This window comes from Astatotilapia calliptera, chromosome 19 (assembly GCF_900246225.1).
Source record: "Astatotilapia calliptera chromosome 19, fAstCal1.2, whole genome shotgun sequence".
Classification (NCBI taxonomy): Eukaryota; Metazoa; Chordata; class Actinopteri; order Cichliformes; family Cichlidae; genus Astatotilapia; species Astatotilapia calliptera.
The window spans coordinates 12,003,385-12,021,651 of NC_039320.1; the positions used below are offsets into that span (position 1 = coordinate 12,003,385).

Here is an 18,267-nt window from a genome sequence, read left to right on the forward strand (position 1 = left end):
CAATTTACAGTCAACATAAAATAGGCGTTTGAAGAACTGCAGTTTTGGGCACTTCTGCAATGGCTTCATGGCTTTTAGTTCATCTAAATCTGCTGATTTTAGGGCCACTTTTAATCCTTTTTGTGGCACCAATTTGAAAAGACGTCTGAACCCTTGCTCTGAGATTTCCATCTATATAGACCAGACAGTATTACATGTGTTACAGCTTTGTTGACAGGCTCTTCCTAAATGCACATCTCTGACTTCACGCCACCGTAAAGGTAACGGAGTCTTAATGTGCTATTAGATGATGGCTACACTGTGTTCATGACGGGATAGAGATGGTCAGTAACAATACTCAGGTAGGCTGTGGTGAAAACTGGCAAAAAAACAAAAACAAAAAAAACCCTTCGAAACATTCGTTTAAGTATTGAAATATAGTACATTTGGAAAAAAAAACCTGAGCTTATTGTACTGAAAACCTTTGAAACATGGTGTCTAAGCAGATATTTCCTCTGGATGTCTTTAACCTGGCCTCTGGTAACACTGTCATTTATGACCAGGCTATGTCCTTCAACACTACATTAAACAAATGTGCTGGACTGCTTTCTTTCATCTGAGGAATAAAAATGAGAAACATCCTGTTTCAGTGTGAGGTTGGAAACTAGTCCACACATTCGTTATTTCTAGGCTGGACTATTGCAATCCTTTATTATCTCCCTGAAAAGCTTCTAGTTGATTCAAAAATGGTGCAGCAAGAGTGCTAAGAGGCAAGTAGAGCAAATTATAGGACTTTATTTTAAAGATCATTTGATCCTTTGGATCGGCTTATTAGACATACGTTTTAATAAACAGCTATCAGGTGTAATTATTAAATTTATGTATCAGAATTTAGAAACTAATTTCCACTTTAGGCCTAATGAAGATTTTTTTATGGTCAAACTCATGAATGTACAAAGCTTTTATCGTTTTTATTAATAGGCAATGAAGCTTGTGAATTCATGACAATCAAGAATTCATTATTGTTTAAAAATGAATTAACAAGAAATTAATGTATGTTATGTACAATAGCCCAAATCATTAAAATCCAACTGAGAACAACTAAGATCAAAGAAAGAATGACCAAACCTAAAACAGCTGCTACTACACTTCCCAAGATGCATTGTCGGCTGCATCTTTAAGTAGGCCCTCACTGGTAAATACCCTAATCTTCCAAACTCTCCAGACTTGGTTTGTCACACAAGGATTGCCTTAAATGTTTAAAGGCTCCCCCACAGCTATAGCTGATGTGTTTCCCCCCACAGACTTGAATAATAATCCTCATTATAAGTAAACTGATCTTCACGTGTAAAGCAAACTCAGTTAAAAGTGTGGACGTGTGGATGTGAGAGTGTATGGTTCTCTGTATCTCTGTGATGAACTGGCAGGCTGTCCGGTCTGTGCCACGCCTCTCGTCCTGTGGTAAATGAGGCTCCAGCCTCCTGCAACCTTGAACTAAGTGATTAAGAAAATGGATGGATGGACGGTAAGAGGCAGGTTCTCTTCATCAAGTCAATGGAATTGCCTTCCCATTAAAAAAATACTGCATTTTTTTCCCCACAACAACAACTGGTTGTTGTTGTGGGGAAAAAAATGCAGTATTTTTGTTGTTGTTGTAGTCTTTTAAAAATATATTTATTCTGTTATGTTTATATTTATTAAATATATTCTATCAAATTCTGACCCTACTATCTGAAAGTGGGTTTGGTTCATCTCCTGTTCTTCTAAAATGTGTAATAATGTGTCCATCTACTCTTACTTTGGAGATATCAGCTATAGAAATATCTGCCATACTTTGAATATAATGGAAATATAACGAAAAGTGCTTTTGGAAATCAAAGCACAAGGACCAATCCATCACTTTTAATCTTTTATAAAGTACAGTGAATGCAGTAATGAATAATTAACCATTAATAAGGCATTTATATGTAATAGTAGGCCTCATAATTCAGTGTTGTAATTTGAAAGTTAATTTTCTCCTGTCTTCTTGTGGCTTTAAATACTTTCCCTTCTGTTAGATTGACTCCCTCCTCCTGTTTAATTTCAGCTGTTTGATCACTTTGATCTTTCCATCAGCCAATAAAGATGCTTATGTCAACGTGCTGCATTTGAGCCTTCGCTCCAGCAATTCCTAATACTCCTAGGAATCGAAAATAAAGTTGTATTTCTTTTAACACTGCAAATCAGGGAATTTCTAATTTAACATTTATATCATGTTTTAATTATTGAATTTGGCACTTAAAAAAATCCAGAAATATGTTTTCAGACAACCGTAGATCTAACAGTCACCGTTCCCAGCTTCCACAGCAGTGTTCCAGTGTTTGAGTGTGTAATGGAAATTTGTTGGGCTGCGCTGACCTGCTCTCTCCACTGGACTCTGCTGTAATTACACCACTTGTCGCCTGGGCTGGGCACACTAAGGCCTCTCTTTCACACTTCATGTTTTGGATGTAAACTTATAGCCTTGCCAAGTCTTCCTTTTCATGAAACCCAAGACTCCCAAACTGGAAACTGTAAGCAAACATAGCGTCAAGTTGCTGCAGTGCAGGATAGAAACTTGACAAAAGCCCCTCACCTTCCTCATTCTGCTCCTTGTTTGGGCTACGAGGTATCAGAAAGATTAATACTGGCAGCAACAATGTTGTCAGGGAAGGAAAAATGCTATGATTTCTGTTCGGCATTAAACATTCAGCTTTACCACTGAAAAAAAACCTCACCCATCAAGTCTTCTTCTGCTGTGCTTGGCTGATTTCTGCTGGGAATGTCTATGCAACAGTTTCATTGCTTAGGCCAGACCTCATCCTCTGAAATAAAGTTTTGTTTAGCAACTATATTTGTCATTCTGGCAGTGCCATGGCCTCTCTCCTTGTTTGGTCCTTTTAACTTTCCGTGTAACTTTCCTCATGTCTCCTCACGGCGAGGATAAATATTTCATGAAGTGCCTGAGGCTTTCCCTGGCACATGCAGTACCTCTCTGTACGCAGGAAGCCCAGGCAGCGGAAACCAAAACAGACGAGGAAGTGGACGAACAACCCAGCAACAGAAATGAGCTTGTTTTTCAAACAGTTCGCTCCACATCACCTCCTCTTGCACTTCAACCCCACCTTCTTCTTTTATATCCTATCATCTCCTATTCCCTGCTCCTCATCCACCACTCTGCTTCTTCTTCCTCACCTCAGGTCCCTTTCCCCACCAGTGCTACTCTGGTTTCAAAGCCGTTACTATCTGAAGTTTGGGATCAAATAATTACAACCAACATGTAAGCTCTAAAAAACAACACCACTCCCAGCAGGTAACCTTCGAATGTAGTTTTCTTCCCCCCACTCCAAATAGCTCACAGGTTTTTCAGATTAGACAGGACTAAATAACCATTTTCTCACTGATCACGCTGCTGTGTTGGAGTTTTTTTTCTTTTCTTTAGGGAACCATCAAAGACTTTAGACTAGAAGCTCAGTGAGACTGTGTTTAAACACACTGGCGTGATGTTACTATATTCATATCACCGGTACCAAAACTGAGGAGCTGAAGTGTAAAAGCCAAAGGGTCCTAAAGGACATTTACAAATTCATCCTCCACAGTTATTCCCACAAAAAAACAAAAAACAAAACAAAAACAAAACTATTTTGTCTAAATTATTCATTAATTAATTTGAATGTTTTAGTTTTTGTTAGCAGAAGTAGAAAATTTGCAACATCATTATAAAACTTTGTTACCTGTACGGAGGACCAAATCTGCCAATATAAAACAAATAAATACATGTAATTATATAAATAAAACAACAAAAATAAATATAGATTAATTTATACAATTTCATTTTTTTAAATTAATATCCCATTAGTTATTTAAAGTGACAATAGACATCATGTTTGCCATTCATTTTTATTACAAAAACTGCTGTGTGTGTGTGTTGTCTTTAAAATGTTTTATATTATTAAATTCCTCATATAAAACAACAGGCATGCAGACAAAAATCAATGACACTAGAACAGGGATTTTTTTTTCTGTTTACTTCCACACCAACAAATACCTCTGCTGTGATCTTCATTTCACTATGTGAAAGCAACATAAATAATGGGAAAAACAACAGCGGTGCTTATTTCATAACACACTAAAAAACTGATGACATGGATAATGCTGGTGGTTGCTTAGTTATGAGGAAAACTACGGTTGTGATTACGGTATCACAACTGGTCTTTGCCATTTCTTTTTCCCTTTAATTTTTGAGGTTGTCAATATTGGGCCTTTTTAAAAATGAATATGAATCTCTCTCTCATTTTACTAACTATCACTAATAGTAAAGTGATTTATCACCATTTCCATGACACGCGGGGTCCTCCATACAGGAATTTCACAATTTGTTTTAAATAAAATAATTTCTTGTTTAATATTTAATTAATTTAAAATATTTGTGACAGGTATATAATTCCATGTTGGGATTATTAAAATTCTCCTGATTCCTGAGAAGCAAAAAAGGTCCTGAAAAGATGCAGCTTACAGGCCACCATTAAATAACATCACCAACAGGACTAATAGAAAGTCTTTTATTAATGATCTTTCCTAAATATATTTTTTAATTTAAAAAATGTAAAGGATGTGACTATAATACTCCTCCCAGTGTCTTCGGGTCCTCTCACATGATACGAAATTAATTTTGAGGTGGTGTTTGCGTATTTGTTAGTTAATTTTCAATTCCTCCTCGTCACAATCTGTGTACCTTCAGCCCCCTTTCTTTCTCGTCCCGTCTTCGGCCGTCTGTCCTTCAGGTGTGGCCTCGATGTGACAGACAGCTGCCAGTGGTGGCCTGGTTTCACACCTTGGCTGCCCCCCCGCCGCCTCCCTCTGCAGACAGCAGCCTGGGAAACCACAGGCCACCAGGCTGGCGCCAGCCTGTACGGCTTAGAGCAGGGCAGCCGGCCCAATCAATACCTCTGCATTTCCTGTCCATTTGCTCAGGTCTCTTCATTAATAATTACTGCTTGGCGGAGCTTCAATGCGCTCGCTGGCTGGGCCAAGGGGAGAGGCTGGGTGACCTTTCCCCGCCCCTGGCTTGACTTGGATCACACAGACAAACACGGGGAGAGACATAATAAGGCAACACAGATGACATTACCCCTGATTCATGCCGGTTCCTCCTCTGTAGCGAAGAGCACGCCAAATGCTATTAAAAAAAATACATTTTTTTGCAGCTGTGCTTATCAGCAGTGGTACACACCAGGTAGAACATGACTTTGAGACATTTTTACAACCAGTTTGGTGCCGCTTTTCAACTTGGCAAACACCCACTAAATCCAGCAGCTATGATTTCACCATCATCTGTGCCGTGCAGCGGCAACCAGGAGGAAGCTATTCTTAAAAGTAATTTTTGAAAAAATAAGTGCCGCTCGGTGTATCATTTCCTGTTCATGGTACATTTTCCAGATGACAATAACAATTCTTCAAAACATCTTAAATTACGTTCTGCCTGGGATGTGCTTTCGCTGATAAGCAAAGCAACAATAAATGCCAGGTTTGAAACTGCAGCAGCCCGGTGTGATTATTTTCTCCAGGCATGAGAGAAAACAAAACGCATGACATGATGCTGAAGTAATGTGGGGTTTTTAAAAAAAACTTTTTTATTTAATGATGACCAGAGAGCAGAACAGTTTCTCAGCATCTGGATCAAGTAAAACAAAGTTAATCTGTTCTCGTTCTTTGGCCTCTGCAGACAAAGACCCCTCCAGGCTGTACAGGAGTGTGTGTGTGTGTGTGTGTGTGTCCAGGTCAAAATTTGGTGACGGCAGAGGCGATGTTCTCCAAGGCGGATCGAGCCTCGGAGGAGGGGAAAGCCTGGATGGCCTCCAGAGCCTTGTTGCCATGGTAACAGCACAAGTCCATCGCCGTGCTCACGCCTTTCTCCGATTTAACCGCTGCCAAAAGCTGCAGACGGATGAAAACACGCATTAGTTTGTCATGTTTGTGTCACTCTCGTTACTATCCAGCTGTCAACACAATAAACTGTTAAGAGGCAGCGAAAGTTAGCTCGCTGTTAAAGCGGGCCCGAGGGGTAAAACGGGAGGAAAGATGCCTTTTAATAACCCCTCCCCAAAAAACCCCAATCACAATCACGTCTGTGCTGCCAGTGGTACCACTGAAGGCAGCTTCCCAAATTTAACTACAAGAGGAAATTTTCAGACTCATCACTGTGAGTTGGGCTTTAAAAATTTGGCATTTGACAATGAGAAAGGAAATGCCCTGAATCGTGTTTCTCTGCCAGTGCTAATTACGTAGCTCACAGCTTTTCTGTCTTTCCACTTTACTAATGAAGGCACCGGTTTTTCTGCACGCCAGGTAATGAACTGAACAAAGGATTTCCGTGAAGACTGTCCGTCACAAAGTCACGGATTGTTGGATTTTTTTTAACACATTGATTTCTGCTCCTATATTCCAGAGAGCACCTCATGCACCTTACACAACTTACACATTTCACGCATGAGGAAGCAGAGGCCATCAAATCAAATCAACTCTAACATCAGCTTTAAGTACACAGACTGAGTGAATTTGTGCACCTCCCTGTGCTTTACTGCTGCTGTGTTGGGACATCTTTTTGCTGGAGGCGTTTTACCTGATGAATTCTGGAGGTGGAAAACCCCGTAGGCCTTTCTTCTCTAAATCACCAGCCAGGGTGATGCTGAGTTCGACACCTGCAGTTCTTTATTATCATTTTTCTTCTTAAATTTAGAAAAGACTATATTTCCTGGAACATTTCGCGCCATCTTCTCCGTTAACCTTCTTTAATTCGGCATTAGTTTTTAACGTTTCCTCTCTCCCTCCTCTGTTTGCGCGTTATGTTTGGTTCCACATCCTGTTCTTTCTTCATGCTCCGAACAAGATTTGTCTGTCTTTGCCGCCTTGAGTCTCCTGATCTCATCAATATTCACATGCAGCACGTGAGAAAAAATTAAACAGGACAAGTGAGCATGATAGCTGACATAATTCAATAAAATATGATCAAGTTAATTCATTTTTCAAAAGTAATGTACACTGAATATATTAAACATCATTTAATAAAAGATGGAGTTAGTTTTTCATCTGAAAACGCCACTTTGTCAAGATTTAGTATGAAACGGTGAGTTACCCCCGTGTAATTAAATTAAAAGCCAATGAGAGACCCTGAGCAGCTCCTGAAGCACCTGTCCACGATATCAAGGCTTGCTCTGTGGCTCCTGATTACTGCTGCAACTTTCCACTGATTATAAGCCAGCCCATCTTCTAGAGTCCTTTTCTATGCTTTTCAGGTCCTGGTAAGTCTGTGGCACATAATGTAAATTGTGTAATGCCAAAAACATTACAATTGCTCTTGGCAACACAAAATAACTGCCCACAGGTGATACCAAGATGGCTGCTAAATGGCAAGACACCGAGGCCATGTCCACACTAATACGTTTTTGTTTGAAAACGCATCTTTTTCTCCCCGTTTTGACCTTCCGTTCACACTGAGACGGCGTTTTCGGTCAAGGAAAACGTGTTTTGAAAACACTCTCCAAAGCAGATACGTTTTCGCATCGCAGTGTGGACAGCGAACCCGGAGCCTTTTCGAAAACGATGACACAATTTAGTCATGTGATACAGTCATGTAACCAATGAAACTAAGATAGCGGAGGGCATTATACAGCAGTTGTTTTGTTTGCTCTCAATTTTGACAGCCCTATTAAAGACTAATATCAGTTTGTACATGCTCCAGATAGTTTTTCTTCAAATTTTTTAATTCTCACTCGCTTTTGCAACTTTGTACTTTTGTGTTACTCGCAGCAACAACTCCACCTCATTGTTAGTCCATTTAAAAAACTCAGTGCTTTTCCTCGACCTTGTGCCGCGACGTTTCAAAGAGCCGAAAAGTAAATAAACGGCAGACAAAAATGAGGCAGGTCGAATAGTCTTGCCTTTCACGCATCCGCAGTACTGGAACCTAAACGTTTTCGGCCGTTTCAGTGTGGACGCAGAGCGTTTTCAGACGAAAACGCCGTTTTCAAATTTATCCAGGCTAGTCTGGACGTAGCCTGAGAAACATTTAAATACTTGGAAAAATTGGAACTTACACAGAATAAAGTTGGTGTTTCTGCTTAATGTTTGTTTTTAATCTGGTCAAGATTTAACAACATAATAAACCCTGATCAATTTAGCAGACATGTTTAACTCTCCATATCTTCCTCCCTTGCTGCTCATCATCACTATTCAGCCAATCACACTCAAACTTTCTGCAGGGTCACCATCTAACAGCTACACAGCAATGACAAGTTATATAAAAAACAGACATTTCTTTTTAATACAATCCACTGATTAAAACCTGACCATGCTTACTGAAGGTCACAATAAATTGTGCGTTGAATGGTGAGCACACCTCCTGAGTAGCTGACGCAGCTCCTCAGGCTACAGTGAGTCATCCTCACGTCTTTTCTGTACTCAGATTTTCTTAGATGATTAAAACCAAAACATAAGTGCCTACAAATAAAACTTCTGACTGATTTTGTGTGTGTAGAGCTACTGGGGAACAAAAGACTAACAGTCAACACGAAACTCTGCTTGTCATTTTTCAGTTAATTCATGCTGGTTTTAGCTATTACAGGTTCCTAACTTTGTGCTGAATCCAAACTTTAACGTTTTCTCACCCCCGTGTGCTGCTCTTAGTTTCCCTCCTTGTGTCTCCTCACCTCTCCTTCCCCTCAAACTTCTCTCCCCTTTTCAGCAGCCCTGCTGAAGGAGATTCTCTCACAATGCCACTGTCTCAGAGTCTCGGTGTCTCCTCCGCAAATAGGCCTCGGTAACTAATCCTTCCTGCTCTTGTTTCAGGCGAGACCAGATAACACCCCCCTCCTCCCCTCCTCCAACACCATCGGACCCCCCCTCCTCTGTAGCTTCGCTCTTTTTTTGCACCCCTATCGGTCCCCTTCTATGCCTCACACATTGACTTTGGAAAGCTTGTTTCCCAACTTTGATATAAGTTACAGTGAAAAGACATCCTGTTTCTCTTTGCCGTCTTTGAGGGCAGACAGTAAGGAGGTAAAAACTGTGAAATACGGCAAAGGAAAATTGTGGCCATCTAACAAACTTGTAACAAAAGTGCAACTCAAAGATAACAGAATAAAACTGAACTTTGTGTCACACTGTGAAATAACATTAAGAGTTCATATCTCACGGAACGGGCAGATTCTGGATAAAGGCATTCGTAAAGCTGTGTGCTTACCTTTGAGTAATCCAGCTGGTTTCTCAAAGTTTTTGCCTTGAAGAATAAAAGAAAAAGAGATAAAGCAGGCATGTATCTCTGGCTTCTAAGGGTAAGCTTTAGAAATTTCTCCAAGGCACAGGGAATATTTCACTGTCTATTTCCCCACCTACACCTACAATAGTCAGAGGACAAAGCGTGCTTCTTCGTTGTTACAATTTGCACAATAGCAAATACAAAATAAATGCATAAAACTAAAGCAAAGAGTCAAGCAAGCAAGTCAGATGCAATAACAACTGAAGCTGAATAGTGAAAAAGTGACACCTGGAGTAGTTGTTGCAGTATGTACTACAATAAAAACGACTTCCACTGATTCAGAGGGGGTCAGGGCAAAACTTTTTCAATAAGGAACAACCCTGAAGTCTTAACTTTCCCGATGATGCTCTGCCAGCCTCACTGCTATTGTTCTCTGCCTGTAGGGGAAGTTATTTTTACCTGAGGCCTGCAGAAGCACTAGAAGCACAGTGTTTTTAAATTATACTCAAAACAGCAGCAGTGTGAGGAGACGCTGGGGGTCTGCTTCTCTGGTTGCAAACCCTCTTTTGGCCAGGCCATCCAATCACAGTGGAGCAGGGGTGGGGTAAACACTATTCTGACCAACCATCAGGTCCTATTTGATAAGACTGCTGCGTATGGCTTTACCAAAACACATCCCCAAAACTTTTTCTGGACTCAGTGACTGAATTTGTTCATTCAGTCACTGAGTGAATGGAGGGCAGGTCAGTCGGACTGAGATCAGGTGAGTTTTGTTTCAGCAGTATGGAGAAATTTAACAGCTTTCTCTCTCACCTTTGTTTTAGACCTCAGTTTGATCTTCTTTACTCATCACAGTAACAGATACTGTGAATTAGATTATAAAGTAAGATTCATTCAACTTTTCAAGTGGTTGCACGCAGCTCTTTCAGATCTGATGCAAACCTATTTAAATTAAAGCTGATACTCCTGCTAGAAACATAAAGGCAGTGAATCCAGCTGGCCCTGGTGTCATGGACCATCCTTAACGTACCTGCTGCAGCTGATGATGCCACGTCTCCCGGCCCATAATTTGACGGTGGAAAACGACCGGGGCGGCGCTCAGACTAAATGACAGCGGCTCTCCTACTCTGCTCTTCATAAACGGCTGCAGGTCAGAGTTCAGCTGCAGAAAGGCAGAGAACATTCGTCATTGCGGAGCTTCTACTTTGTAACTTTCAGCTTATCAATTAAACCAAGTCAGTGGTGAAAACAGTCAAGGTTGCATTTGCCTGCCTACACTCTGAGCTGACCCTGTTAATGAACAGACACAGCTAGCCTGATGAGGACGGTTCTCCTTCAAAGACCTCATTTTTGGTTCCTCCCATGCTGAGATTCCCTGTAGCCACTGAGGCCTGCAGGCAGGCAGCTACAGGGAGCCCCAGCAGGAGAGGACGCACTAAAGCAGCAATGAGAGTGGGATCATTATGAATGACTTCTACACCAGCGCCAATAATATTCAGCTGAAAATCTCTGAACCTTGGGAAAAATAACTGAGCAGCTGCATTATTTACATCTTAATGACATTCTAGCACATAACAAATCAACCTTCTTCCTGTTTCCACATTTTTATGCCCCTCTCTGATACAAGAATAATAAGACAGACAGGCACTTAAGTCTAATGTTTCCTATGTTTCGTTTGCACTTTTTGTAATGCCGATAAATCACTCTGCTCCCTTTAACGTCACGCTTTTATGTATCAATTCAGCTACAGTGTGAAGTATTTGATAAATAGACATAAAAACACTTTTGAAAAGAAGGGCAATTATTCATACCGAGGATGAGAGAGAAAGAAGTCAGACATTACTAGAAGCCAGATTTTTTTCTTTACTTTGAATTAACTTGATCACAGAAAGTATGTCAGTCAGGAGGTCCAAAACTTTGGCATAAAAAAAGATCAAAGACTAAATTAGAACCGCCAGAAAACCTCCACATTTTTAATTTAAGTACTGACATAACTCTATTTTTTTTCACTGCACATAACAAAATGCAACAATCTATGTTGCCTCTTCTCTCTAAAAAGAACACGGCTGCACGGCTTAGGTTTGCAATGTTACATCTGAAAAAAGCGCAAGACTTCTGGAACGATGTCTGAACAAAATGCACAGCTCCACATTTGGCAATAACCAAACATATATCAGCACGGCGGTGGAGGAGTGACGATTTGGGCTTAGTTTGCAGCCACAGGACATGGGTACCTTGCAGTCATTCACTCAACCACAAACTCCTCTGTATACCAACATATTCTAGAATGAGTCCTTCTACCCGACAGTTAAAGTTTGGCTGAAATTGGGTCAAGCACCAGGACAGCGATCGACACATAGCATGGCTGACAAAGAAAAGAATCAAGCTGCTGCAGCAGCCCACTCGAAGTCTAGACCTCATGCCTAAAAACTTCAACATACTGACATCCTTAAGCTGCTGAATTATGGAGGACTGGGACTATGCTCCTGAACCATCCATATTCATAGAGACAAAAATCCCGGGAATTACAATATTTTTTCTGTTTCCATGGAACTAATGACAGGAGCGACTAGGATCCTTCTCTTGGCTTTTTTCTAAGACAGTCAGGCGTTTATTACATCTTTTTTTAAATCTCTTGTTTAAATTATCAAAAGAGTTTGTTCTTCTTGTATCTAATCCCTTGAAATCCAGTTGGTTTCCCGCTAAAAAAGGCATCGTGATGATACGCTGATCAACCATTATAGATTTATTGCTCAGACAACCTCCTTTCTTGTATATGTTACTTGCTGGATTCGCCTCACCTTGTGGCCCAGCGACAGGTGTTTGCCGTACTTGTAGGCCAGTCTTTGAGACTCTTTGTCGTGTTTGGCGAGCTCCATCGCAGCTTGACAGCTCTTGGCTAGCAGCGCCCCATGAGACAGGAACGTCTGCTCCTCCCACGCCGCCACGTCGATGCCGTCGGTGAGGCCGTTCTCCTGCAGAGCAAACAGAGGCAAAGAGCATGTGTGAGCAGGCCTGAGCTTCCTCCGCTTTTAAGTTCCCACAGAGCACCTCGCTGCTCCACCAAAACAAGCCTTCCTTGCTCTTTGACTTTATTTCTCAGTGTGTAATTCGTGAGGCCTCAGCGAGGAGCAGCACACAGTTATTTTCCACAAGTTCCTCAGTCATTTTAAAGGAAGAAGGAAACAGTAACAGCAGAAAAACAACTGAGAGTTTGCTTTTTTTAATTTGCAAATTTAAGTAAATCATAAGAAATATACACAAATGGAAACAGGTTGTTATTATTAGAAACTATTAAATAAATTAAAAATTTCTGGAAAATAGAGAATAAAAAGCCATTGAAACACATCAATTATGTGTATGACATTTTCTAAAATATATAAAAGTAATAAAATAAGTAAATTGTGTCAGAGTTGGAGATGTTTTTTTAAACTACCTCAAATTAACTAGTTATAAACTCAGCACATAACCCACAGATTTAGATGAGTTAAAGAAAATTGTTGCTCACTGGTACCTCTGATTACTGTGGACTATTTAGGAAAGAAAGCTGCTTATTACTATTATTAGTCTTATTCAGTTATTGTTGGCCACTTTCACACAGAAGCATTACTAACCTTTCTATGCTGCTCACAGTAGGTGTTAACTATTTAATCTAAAGGCAACCAAACATATTATCTTTGGTTTCTTGAAGCTTTTAACTGAATCTGAGTAAGCTTGTTTTTGCAATAGTATATTTCTTAAAATAAGGATGCTGGTGTTACTACATGAAAAAAGTACATAACCTAAAGCATTTTTCTCTGCCTCTCAGTACTTTCTGATTTTCTGACATTATACCCAAATTTTTTCTACGGATGATTCAGACATTTCAAAAGAGGCTATATGACGTTTTTCTTTGTTCCTAAAAAGGTCATTTCCATGAAGCAGTCAGGCACTAAAGCTGTAGCAGGCATTGTATTGGTGGAGGGAACCTACCCTTAAAAGGCTAATGGTGGGGCATACCCTGGACAGTTTGCCACTATATCATCTAGAAACACCATTCACATAATGACATAATGACCAATTATAACCTTGTGCATGTCTTTGGACTCTGGCTGGAAATGTGGGTGTTTCATAAGAAGCTACTCAGGCACACGGAGAACATGCAAACTCCACTCAGAAAGGCCCCAGCCAGTGGATTCAAACCCTGGACCTTCTTGCTATTAGGCAAATGTGCTAACAACTACACAGCCACAGCAATAGTTTACATTACTGAGCACATGTTCACCATAAACAAATTGCCAATTAACCTCTTTATTAGTAGTAAATTAACTGTTTGTGAGCAATTACAAAACCTGACCATGCTCTACTTCAACTGAGAACTTTCTGCTCAATAACCTCATAATTACTGCTTATTAATAAAGGTAGTTGCACATAAATTATGAGCTTGATGTCCTCTGCTCAGTATAGTCCTAATAATGTGGCAGTAACATAAAAACGGACTTTAGTGAGGTCTACTAGAAGAGCTTTTACTGATTCACTGTTGAGATTCTGACCTTATTTATCATTTCCTGGGCCTTGATGCTGCCCCTCAGTTCATCCTCTGTCTGAAATAAACCGTTTTAGCTCTTCAGCTCAGGTCATCGTCACTTTAAGGCCAACTTTCTTCTGATTGGCTGCCCATTGTAACCACAAGGCTTGAACAGCAGGTAGGTGGGACTTCTGTGCTCACAGACAGAGCTGTGTGGCCAAGATGAGGATAGCAAGGATATCTTCTCTATTTTAAACTTTAACCTTGTTTAAATTGGCATAAATGATTGGAATGGTAGGTCTCCCGCTGTTGAATGGCCTTCTTATGTATCTCTGGACCATTCCTAGTGCGTCAGTGTACGTTGTTTCATGTATTTGTGCCTTGTGTCTTAGCACTATGCCTCCTCCAATGTGTCAGAATTCTTCAACTTGATCTTTACTTTTGGGAAGCAGATGAAATCGCAGTGATGTAAAGCGAGCTGGGCAGGTCAAAAAAAGGTGTCATAATAATGTAATGAACTGAATGTTCTCTCAGACAGCTTAGGATGTTACAGCACAGAGAAGTTCACCCTGTCAGCGCTTACAGCCATATATCCTTCTCATCTGATCTCAGAAGCTAAGCAGGGTTGTCCCTGGATAGGACTTGGATGGGAGACCACCTGGGAATACCGGGTGGTGCGAAAATAGAGCAGGTTGGCTATTAATCGGAAGATTCCTGGTTCACCCAGTGTGCATGCCGAAGTATAGGCAAGATGCATTCATCAGCGTGTGTTTATGTCATGCATAGACAAAAAAACCCCAAACCTGTTTATGTGTGAGGAGTGCTCAAAGTGAGAAAAAAGCACCATCTAAGTACAGTCCATTTAAGCCTTGTGAACAGAGGTCTCTTCAGCAGAAAACTGCTCAGTCATCATAGCTGGAGACTCATCTCTCATCACTAGACTGAAATGGCACATGCAAGTTTCTACACTTTACAATTGCGAAATTGCAGAGCGCACAGTATGGCCAGAATGACGCTTCCACAGAGAGACCTAAACACTGCAGAGATACAGAGAAGATTACCTTGAACAGGAGATCAACCAAATTTAATTTGAGTAAGGCATTGGGATATTTCAAGGTCCAGAGAAAACGGATAAGTATGCATTGTATGGGAAGAAAAGATGTTTTACCTCTGTATTGTGGGAATTCTCATAATAGACTCCTTGAACCAAATCACCAATGGCACTGGAGATCAATTCAACGACCTGTCGAAGACAAAATGAAAGAAAAACACGTTGAAGATGTTTGTTTCAGATTAGGACCTGAAATTTTCGTATTCACGCTCTTCTTACTTGATATCATCGACTCCAAAATATAATAACTGTATCAAAACAGGAATTAAAATCAACAATAAATCACTTAAAGACAGACAGGAATTTCATCAGAAAGCATGTTAAACTTTGCAAAAAAGATTTTTGATGACCAAGAAGAAAAGCACAAGAAATTCAACTGTGAAACCAAAGCTAGGACGCACAGGTGTCTGCATGCTTGGTCCCAACAGTGAAGCCTGAACCAGGAGCAGTGAAGACCTGCTTTATACTGAGTGGGATGACCTCAAATAAACCGCCAGCCGCTGTAAAGGCCATCTCACCAAGAAGCAGAGTGCTGCATCAGTTTACTGGTCCCCCACAATCACCAAACCTAAACCCAGCTGAGTTGATTAGGGATGAGCTGGATCACACAGTGAGGGAAAAGCAGCCAACAATTCCTCAGCACATGTGGGAACTCCTTTCAGTCTGCTAAAAAAAAAAAAAAAAGCTTCAGGTGACGACCTCATGAAGCCGCCTGAGAGGCCAAACAAAAAGCAAAAGGTGCCAAAAGGTGCATATCTGAGCCAGAGATTACAGGTTTGATTCACACAGCGGTCAACATGTGCAGCTACTTGACCTCTTCAAGTGTCCCCAGGTCAGGTACTGCACTTAGCCTCTCCCTCCTCATAAATCACTAACGCTAACAGCGCTGATTAAACTCCTAAAATGTCGATGTAAATGAGGCTGATCACAACCGACACGCTATTCGGTTCATCTGTGACATTTGTAATTAAAAACCACAATCCCCCCCCCCACACCCCCCCCCCCTTGACTGAAGAGCGAGGAAACGGTATCTGAACAGCTGGTTTGGAGAATTAATCGGAGGTGAGATGTGCTGGAAGCCAGGTGAACTGCAACTCGGCTGCTCATTTTCGCTCCGTAGGGGAGCTCCTGGCGATTTCACGAAGCACATCCAGGCTCGCCTTCGTTCATTATACTTTGTATTTATAGAGGAGTCCGGTTTGAGAGAGCCGGCTCGGGTGTCTGTCTGGTCTGAGGGGCTGAAATGGAGCTAAAAGGCAGATGGTGAGACAAAATAAGGTGGTGTCCAGAGAGCAGAGGGGTTAACAAGGTTTTGAGAGTGATGATCTGACCTCCGGGTTCTCTTTTCTCATAGTCCCTCATTATTCAAAGATTTCTTACGCTTTGTACCTCTGGGTTTGCCTCATTAGTATACAAGGTTAGGATTCTGCAAAAACATTGTGAGTCAAATGGAAAAGGAAAATGAGCCTTAAGTCTAAATAACCACTACATCTGCAATCAGTGAGCCATTAAATATGCTTTGTATACATTTTTAAAAACCAAACTAAGACAAAACTTAAAGATGAGGCTAAAATGGGTGTTTTGTTTGCTTAAGAGTGCAGTTGCCCATTTCCCCTTACAGGGGGCATGCATGCCTACATTTTAGCTTACAGAAACCCTACCAGCCTCTCATCAACCACCAGATAAGAGGCTGTATCTTTTAAAGTGGTTGTTTATGTCTGGATCTATTGAATGAGTAAAAGAAAAAAGAAAAAAAGGCAGACCATGTCTCCGTCCTTCATTCACAGCCACAGAACAGCGTGGACAGTGGAGACGGGGCCACGCCTGTTACAGTTCAGATGAATGAGGTTAAATTTAGAGCTCCTTCAGCTCATCCCAGACATCCTTGGTTCATCAGAAAAGTCTGGTGACGCTGGCTGCTCCGTCAGCCTCGCAATGTCCTTTGGGTAACTGAATCCACTAGGGGAAAATATTGAGGAAACCTGAGCTTCGCCCACAGACCTGGAAGGACAATGTGCCTACAGTATTACCAGATGTGGTGTCTCTGCCTGGCCTGCGTTGGGAAGTGGGGGCCAGTGGGGGGCTTTTTTTGGAAAGTATCAGATCATCTCTCCCCCTGCCTCCCCCTTACTCCATTCCCAAATCTAGCCAGATCGTGTTTTGCCGACAGGTCTGCGAGGGGGAAGAAACCGGAGCTCCACGGGAAGATTATTTTACAGTTTATACAAGTAGTGGCATAGGTTTTCTCTCAAGGCCACGACATATAATCTCCATCGCTCTCAGTGCCTTAAAAGAAAAAAAAAAAGCCTGGTTTATGAGAAAAACTTTAAAAGCTACAGGAAACACTCATCTGTTACCCTGCACCTTCAATATTTAACAACAGACTCAACTGCACAGTTTAGCTGTTAAAGGGCTGTAAATATCCGGCTGTTAACAGATTTTAACGGTGAAAAGCAAAATGTCTTATAGCCTTCACTGCATTAGCCTTGGAGTAATTATAAGTTTGAAAATGCAACAGCATATTTGTTAGTTTTTTTTTTTCTTTCAGGTAAAACAAAGAGGATACAGGATTAAGAGTAAATCTTTACAAACTCTACAAAAAACAGGAAAAATATATGCAAAAATGAAAATGTTAGAGTGGCAATTCTCATGCCATTTTCTAGAAATACGATACTGCGTCTCTCCTGTACAACAGTTCCAACTGGGTTTTTTTTTGCAAATTCCAAAAACTGCAGTTCCTCAAATGTCCTCTTGGGGCTGGCTCCAAAAGGGAGTCAATCCACATAGATTCCCATGTTAAACTGAGCACTTTGCAGCAGAAGTAGACATGATTAAAACCTGCAACAACCATAAAACAGTTTCAGCTAACTTACACTTTCATAACAAATTTATTTCATAATTCATCCATTTAAACTGTATCAGTGCTTAATGTTTGAAATTTTGGGTGTTGGGGTTACTTTAAGTGACAGGTTGGCACCGTTAGCTTTCTGCGAGGCTTTACCTCCACTCTCACCAATCTGAATTACTCAACAACGTTTGTTGCATTTGTGCCTTTTTGAGCATTTTAGTGCAGTTATCTGACAACAGCATAGCTTGCTGTCTGGTTAATTGCACTAACAGAGTGGCCAGGCAGATTAGTTCTAAAGCGTATAGTCAGATTTATATACGTGACATGAATGTTTCAGCTCCTATATGAACTCACAGCACCTGCTGCAGTTTTCCGTTAGGATTTAATGTATTATACTGTTCACGACAAGCAGTGCTGATGAACCTATTAAAAGTGGACTTGCATTTACTGTGCATCCTTCTAACTCACAGTTCTAATCATACGAATCATTTATATTATAATACAACAACTAATAACGCACAGCTGACACTAATCAACAGAGTAAATCC

General features: G+C 40.8%; 1 protein-coding gene across 2 annotated transcripts in view; it reads right to left on the bottom strand.

Annotated features, from left to right (window-relative positions):
• Positions 1-5,597: 5,597 nt before the first annotated feature.
• pdss2 (prenyl (decaprenyl) diphosphate synthase, subunit 2) overlaps positions 5,598-18,267 on the bottom strand; it is a 33,209-nt gene continuing 20,539 nt past the window's right edge. Inside the window, exons 4-9 of one of the 2 annotated variants that reach the window (XR_003270572.1) lie at positions 14,929-15,003; positions 12,055-12,228; positions 10,284-10,415; positions 9,239-9,274; positions 6,620-6,915; positions 5,874-5,934 (exon numbers count right to left, since the gene is read on the bottom strand). Coding sequence is in view for 1 of the 2 variants with exons in the window: in XM_026151077.1 (XP_026006862.1) it covers positions 5,779-5,934; positions 9,239-9,274; positions 10,284-10,415; positions 12,055-12,228; positions 14,929-15,003 (573 nt within the window). In the remaining variant the exon portion in view is untranslated. Of the gene's footprint in view, positions 5,935-6,619; positions 6,916-9,238; positions 9,275-10,283; positions 10,416-12,054; positions 12,229-14,928; positions 15,004-18,267 lie in introns of both variants that reach the window. The other variant, XM_026151077.1, reaches the window with a different exon arrangement.